This window comes from Cryptotermes secundus, unplaced genomic scaffold (genome assembly GCF_002891405.2).
Source record: "Cryptotermes secundus unplaced genomic scaffold, Csec_1.0 scaffold1991, whole genome shotgun sequence".
Lineage (NCBI taxonomy): Eukaryota > Metazoa > Arthropoda > Insecta > Blattodea > Kalotermitidae > Cryptotermes > Cryptotermes secundus.
Genome location: NW_019743182.1, coordinates 60,388 through 67,707, shown reverse-complemented (window position 1 = coordinate 67,707; position 7,320 = coordinate 60,388). Strand labels below are relative to the sequence as shown.

General features: G+C 40.4%; 1 protein-coding gene across 3 annotated transcripts in view; it reads left to right on the top strand.

The window, feature by feature from the left end:
• LOC111874061 (retinol dehydrogenase 11) overlaps positions 1-7,320 on the top strand; it is a 48,462-nt gene that overhangs the window by 37,277 nt on the left and 3,865 nt on the right. Inside the window, exons 1-5 of one of the 3 annotated variants that reach the window (XM_023869234.2) lie at positions 923-1,074; positions 3,395-3,484; positions 4,884-4,976; positions 6,110-6,346; positions 6,431-6,616. In XM_023869234.2, the coding sequence (XP_023725002.1) occupies positions 1,017-1,074; positions 3,395-3,484; positions 4,884-4,976; positions 6,110-6,346; positions 6,431-6,616 (664 nt within the window). In that variant the 5' untranslated portion in view covers positions 923-1,016. Of the gene's footprint in view, positions 1-922; positions 1,075-3,391; positions 3,485-4,883; positions 4,977-6,109; positions 6,347-6,430; positions 6,617-7,320 lie in introns of those variants that run through there. The other 2 variants (XM_023869233.2, XM_023869235.2) reach the window with 2 other exon arrangements.

Here is a 7,320-nt window from a genome sequence, read left to right as displayed (position 1 = left end):
TCCTGAGACATTCTGCATAAAGGAAGACCTCTGCAAGTCAGGATATCTTCATAAATTCAATAAATTGCAAGAATTACTACACGTGTCTCAACTACGCGTTCAGCGTTTACAAGCGAGACTTGCCACACCTTTGGGCAACCTGTGTTTCCCCCCCCCCAATTTACTTGGTTTCGAAAGTTCGACGGGGCGCACTGGAACCCCGACGTTTAAAATCACCCTTCGTTATGCCGTAAGGACATAACAACGATCTTTAATTAGAAGTCAATTTTATATAAAATTTAACAATTACAAAATCAGTTACAGTTTTCGTCTCATTGTGGAAATTTTCTCGAACGTTTTTTTTTAATGGAAAGGAGTTGTGACATTTTATATGTATTTTGGCTCTTTTTTAAATATTCTTACCGGCTCCTATAACGAACTCATTGTATCCGATATGTTGAACTCTGCGAAAATGCATGTTTAGACAACGTTACGAGATTCGGGGTTCCCCACTGCAGTGCCATCTGTTGGAAACAAAAAGAGCTAATCTCTTGGCTCGAACAGAATTATTATTTATTATTATTATTATTATTATTATTATTATTATTGTTAGTGGGGTGAGACTGAGTCCACTTGGTACTATTGGCCTACTGTACCAGCCCCAGATGATAGATGAGTGTGAACCAATCGGTGGAATAAGAACTGGCAGGGGAAACCGAAGTACTCGGAGAAAACCTACCCCAGTGCCACTTTGTCCACCACAAATCTCACATAACCTGACCTGGGTTCGAACCCGGCCCGCCGCTGTGGGAAACCAGCGATTAACCACCTGAGCTAAGCTATGTCACGACCTGGCCCAAACGCCAACTCTGAGTCATAAAACAGGTGTTCTGTTGCAACATCGTGACGTGGGACTTTATAATTCGTGATACTGCTCTTTCAGCAGCTGTTTCGGATGAGAAGTGACCATACAGTTGTAGATAACGTTAGTTTATGCACAGTCTCTCGTATAGTGTTTCATCAGTCGAGAAGAGATCATGTTATGTTCTCTGTTGAGCTTTCACGCTCTCTGGGCAGTAGTGGTCCTAATTGTGGGTAAGTGAAATACTGTGTTGGATCATCTGTTTTTCTTTTCTTCAGTATTAATAGATATGGGAACTTAGAGCTATGAGCTACGGCATATAAAGTGATTTAATTCTGGACAGTTTCTTATTATGTGACATATTTCGGCATACTGACCATGTGCAGGTCACATTGGATATGTCATCCCTTAACTGTTACAATTTTCGAATCTCCAACTGATCCATATATTGGAGGTTAAAATAAATTGTCCCTTTGCTTAACTAATTAAGCACTGCGCCATGAAGACGTATGGGGGAGTGGATGTATAGATCCACGTTTTCTTGACCTCAGCAGTAGTTGGAGGTGTGTGGTCAGCTTGACGCTTCGGCCGCGTTACCCCCGGTACCCACTGGATAGGAGGCTGGTTGAGGGGCAGAATCGTGCTGGGCGACGCGAAGAGGACACAATACATTCCTTTGCAGTTTATTAAGCTCGCTTGCAACCGATTTGTAAACAGAATTTCAAGAAAACGCGAGGTTTGTTAGATGAGACTAGCAGAATTCATATTTCTGCAGCATAACCATAAGCAATATGGAATTAACAAAATTTGTGAAACGATTTATGGGGAAGTCAGTATTTCCTTACGTAAAGCTGGCATTGTAATAGGTCAATGGGGATAAAAATCGGAATTGGTCTTACAACTGTCGATGAAAATTCTGATTTGGAATTAACCGAAAAATTGAACTGTTCAGAACCTGCTAATATGTCACGGAGAGACATAACCCCTACATAAGGCGTTCTTTCTTCTTACTTTGAAATAGCAGACAAAAATATTAAAAGCATTAGTGGGCGGACACTATGTTCTATCCTGATGCCACTTTTATTCGTGAATTAGGCATAAAGACCTCGAGTGACCACTTCTATAATCTGTGTTTCGTAAGCGTGACACAGCTCTTTTTTTTCGTACAGTCATGATATGTCACGCATTGCTGATCCTCCTTCAGTCACACGCAAAATTGCATTATCATCTACCCCACTATTATGTATAGCTCGCCTGCTACGGGTACTAGAAAATAGTGTTCAACAAATGCCAATGATTCAGTCTTACATGCAACGCGTCCTCTAGAACTTATTTATACGTTTCTTACATCACACAATGCGTCTTAGTTACTTACTTACTCATGGAACTGAGCCCTTCTGGATGAGCTGCCAATTCTGCAGCTACTCAAGAATTTTCCAGCATTTTATGGAACCCGAATGTTCATTAACGTGTTCACAAGAGCCATCCACTGGTCCCTATCCTGAGCCAGATCAATCCAATCCATACCATCCCATCCTATCGCTCTAAGATCCACTTTAATATCGTTCACCCACCTGCGTCTTGGTCTTCCCAGTGGATTCTTTCGTTCTGGCTTTCCCACGGATATCTTGTATGCATTTCTCTTCTCCCCCATTCTTTCTACATTCCTCGCCCATCTCATCCTCCTTGACTTGATCCTTCTAATTATACTGGGAGAAGACTACAAGTTATGAAGCTCCTCATTATGCAGTTATCTCCAATCTCCGGTCACTTTATATCTCTTCGGTCCAAATATTCTCCCGAACACCCTCAGTCTATGTTCCTCCCTTAATGTCAGAGACCAAGTTTCACAGCCATACAGAACGACAGGCAAAATTATAGTTTTGTATATTCTAATTTTTTTTTTGGACAGCAGACGAGAAGACAAAAGCTTCTGGACTGAATGGTAGCAAGCATTACATGAATTCAATCTCCTCTAATTTCCATCTGAACCGGATTTTGATTTGTTATAGCCGTTCCCAAATATCTGAACAGTGTCACGTTTTCAAATATCTGTTACCTGTCTTTATGTCTTGATTTTGCCCTGCATTTTGGTGACGAGACAGCAACATATGCTTAGTTCTCTCTGTGTTTACTTCTTGAACAACCTAACCTCACTATTCTGACAATCTACATGCAGATTTATCTCCTCTTGTATCTTGAATTCTACTAATGAATTCATGCATCGAAGTGGNGAGGAACGTATCGCCTCCATGTTCAGATTTCTTATATTTTTTCTTCTACCCTGAGGATGGAGGCGATACGTTCCTCCAAAACGTCGGTTAACACCACATATACACGGTGCCAAATCCCAGAAGACTGCTTTCTTCACAGTTACTAGATTATATTCTCAGCATTAAAAGGGAACTTAAACCGCCAAACCACTGATCTCGTTGGACAACAGAAATATTCTTCCATACGATTTCCTACCTTAGGTGTGGCGTATCCTCCAAGATATTTCAGACAAACAATTAGAACAGCTTTATTTATTCTGTATATTCTGATATGAAGCAGTGAAGCTGTACAACACGATGACCGCTGGGATATGCCGAAGCCAAAAACAACTGAATGGGAAGACAGCCATTGTTACTGGAGCGAACACAGGTGAGTTTTTAATTTATTTTTAGGTTATGACTTTGAAATTGCACAGCACCAGATGAGATAGGGAATGGAGGGTTAATAAACGGCGTAGCAATAATTATATTTGAGGAAGAGACAGCGATTGTGGTGTTCTGAAGTTATTAAGGGTTGACGCGACAACACAGGCAAACCAAACTGTCGCCTAGGAAAGCACATTTTACAAAAACGTTTCTTCTTTTCATTAAATGGAAATTAATTTTTGCTGACATTTTGCTTACATCGTGACCAATAACTGGCAATAATCTAAACAAGTTACTGGCAAATTTGAATAAAATTTTTATAAGCGTCTACAAACAAATTTCTTTTTTAATGAAAATTTATTTCTCTTGATATTACTGATATTCTGTTTATATCGTGAGCATTTACTGCCAATAATTTAAAGAATTTACCCCCAAAATATAAAGAAGTGTCTTTTACTAGTAACAACAGCAATCACAGTATTTGGAAGTTTCACGTTATTCTGATCAATTTTAAGAAAGTTATTTTTATAGAAGAGTGGAATTTCTCGCCGCTGGACTAACATTAAGGCTCCCGCCTGCTCTGTATGGTGATATAGCCAAGAATGTACTGAGCATTACCACTACACCTCATACACACTCCTGTGATATGTAGAGTCGCATGAAATCCTACATTGAATATCTTATATTAAATCCAATTAATACCTGATGATGTATCACCAAATAAATATAGTAACAAACAAAATACCATTGATTATATATAAGAGATATCACCATACAAGATAAGAAAATTTCGGTAACAGATTACTGATGTATGTCAAACCGCGGAAAGAAGTCCTATGGGTGGTGGGGATGAGGACGCTCGAGACTTCTCCCTCTCCGCCTGCTCTTGTATTCTCCTCCCCTACCGCACTGTATCAAGCACGCTTAATATGATTGTCATGACCGTTTGATGACTTTAGGCGGGGAAAGGGTTATAGGGAAGTGAGTTGGTGGGGGGAGCCTTAGGGCTCGAAGGAAATATGTAAGGGATCATTCCCAGAGACTTCTTTCCTTGGCCTTAATGTACTGAAAACAGTTGGAGTTAAGAAGATAATAAATCTTGATTCTAAGATGTCTATGGACATTTGTTAGTAACCCCTATGTGCACCATATTCACAGATGTCTTTTTTGTCCAGGCAGGAGCAGGCAAAAAAGTCGTTTACAAATCTGCGTTTAAACACATCTCAGCTTAAGGATTAAACCGTTTATGACTACATTTGCTGATCGCTGTAAAGTATTAAGGGTAGGAGCATATTTTAAAAACATTCCGTTAAAAAACAACTGGGGGGAAGGGTAAATGCCTGGCTTGTCCGTCCCCTTTCCGGCGCCTATGACCATGATAATGCCTATAATTTTTTTTTCAGGTATCGGAAAGGAAACAGCCCTCGATCTGGCCCGCAGAGGAGCCAAAGTTATTCTGGCTTGTAGAGATCTGAAGAATGGGAAAATAGCTTGTGGTAGGTATTCATCACATTCAGATTGTGGTCTTTCGGATTGTGACTCCGTGCTGTTTCGCACATAGTTATCGACGTTCTGGAAGAACCCGCGCTCATCTTCTTCCTTATTGATAACCAAGTATGAAAATACTCGGTGTAATAACCTGGAAGATCACAATCTTAGAAGATACTAAACACTTTGCGGGGCACGCGGTAGCGTAGTTGGTTGAGGCACTATACTACAAGCCGGAAGGTCGCGCGATCGATTCCCGATGAGGTCACTGGATTTTTCATTCAGCTAATCCTTCCAGCCGCACTATATCCCTGGGGTCGGCTCAGCCTCTAACAGAAATGAGTACCAGGAATTTTCCCGAGGGTAAAGGGCGGCCGGCACGTAAAGCTGACAACTTCACCGCCATCTGTGGGCCGATCGTCTAGATAATGTGGGAGCCTCGACGTCTCACAACCCTATGGGTCTCCACGGCCTGCTACAAGAATAAGAACCCAAACCAAATTTCGAAAGCTCACTGAAAAGAACTGGATGAAATCGGTGTTAAGCTTGAACATTCTCTTAGAAAATCCCTGATGCCGTTTGCACATGCGTCGGGAGTTTCTTAAATGTCAGCAAGAACTACCACAGAACTTCGAGAATTCAAACCATGTGAGATAACATTTTGTAGATGTGGTAGGAATGCATTCAAATCAATTGAGGATATTTCCTGCACCTGCTGTGATCTGGGTAACTTTTATTTATAATAAGTTTCGGCTGTTGGCCCTTCAATCTTGCCACACGTCCCAACGCGAGCATTGAGAGATCAAACGAGTAACCTGTGTCCGTCTTGCCCGACAGGCCGAAGCATTTTCGGAAGGACTTCAAACGACCTCCCTGTATACTGTTCATAGTTGTTAATGGGTTTAGACTCTGGTAGATGTAACTACAATTCTCAACAGCAATATTTGTATGAATGAATTCCCGAACCTGCACTATAATTCATTCCTTTGTAACATGTGTTGGCCAATCCCACGGTCACTTTATACATATCTGGTGCATGTACCTAGTTTTTAAGAGCCATTTCCACGCGTTGTATTTCATGATAATTGAGCGCTTGCAATATAGGGTAATTCCCTGTAATTTTCTTTCCTTGTTAAAACAGATGAGATTATTGCAAGAAGCAATAACTCCAAAGTGGAGGTACGTCACTTGGACTTAAGTTCTCTGGCTTCAGTCCGTAAGTTTGCTAAAGACATTATCAGCACAGAGACACATCTGGAGATTCTTGTCAACAATGCAGGAGCAGGAGGTCTAGGAGAGAAGCGAACAGCTGATGGTCTACAAATTGGTATGCAAGTGAATCACTTCAGCCCGTTCTTGCTCACATGCCTTCTAGTAGGTAAGGCTAGCAGTAACAGCTAAATTGCTTTCTGGATATGAGATCAAAAGGAAAAGTTTCAGTACATTATGATCCACGTTTCAGGACTGTTGAAGAAGTCAGCTCCTAGTCGAATTGTGATGGTTTCGTCTCTAGTGCATAAATACGCAAAATTTGACTTGGATAACCTCAACTCGGAAAAATGGTTTAATGATATACAAGTGTACAACTGCAGTAAACTGGCCAACATTCTGGTAGCAAATGAATTGTCCAGGAAATTAAGCGGAACAGGTACAATGCACAGCTATCAAACTTTGAGGCTTGACTGCTGGACTCTTCAGCCTCCATTTTATAAAATTGTAACTAATTAACAAATGTAAGAGAGTCATGGAAAGGCTAACAAATTGTCAAGGAATTCCTTTCATTCCATACAGCCCAAATGTTCATTACCATGTTTGCAATAACGCAACACTGGTCCATACTCTAAGCCAAAAGAGCCCACTCTACGCCCTACCATTCTCTTTCTTGAAGACCCATTTTAATATTACCTTCCAATCTATACCTGACTCTTTCAAGTTGTCTCTTTCCTTTGGGCTTTGCTACCGAAATTTTATACAAATATTTATTCACTTTTATGCATGCTATATGTCCCACCCATTCCTATAGCAAACTCAGTCTATGTTCTTCCCTTAATGTGAGATACAATGTTTCATAAACATACAAAACAAGAGCCATAGTATACTCCTGAATATTTTAATATTTATGTTTTTAGGTAGCAGATTCCAAACTAAATGTTTACAAACATTTAAAAAATTTAATCTTTTCTTGCTAACCCTTCATGCACCGAGTTTACTCAAAACATTAGTAAACATTAACATTAAACAAACATTAGTGGGTTATGGAAAATTAGGAAATGGGCCTTGTGGAAGAGTCAACCCCCTTTGAAGCGAAAAAAGCAGCATTAATGTAAGAAGAGCCAAACATGGGGAAGCGCT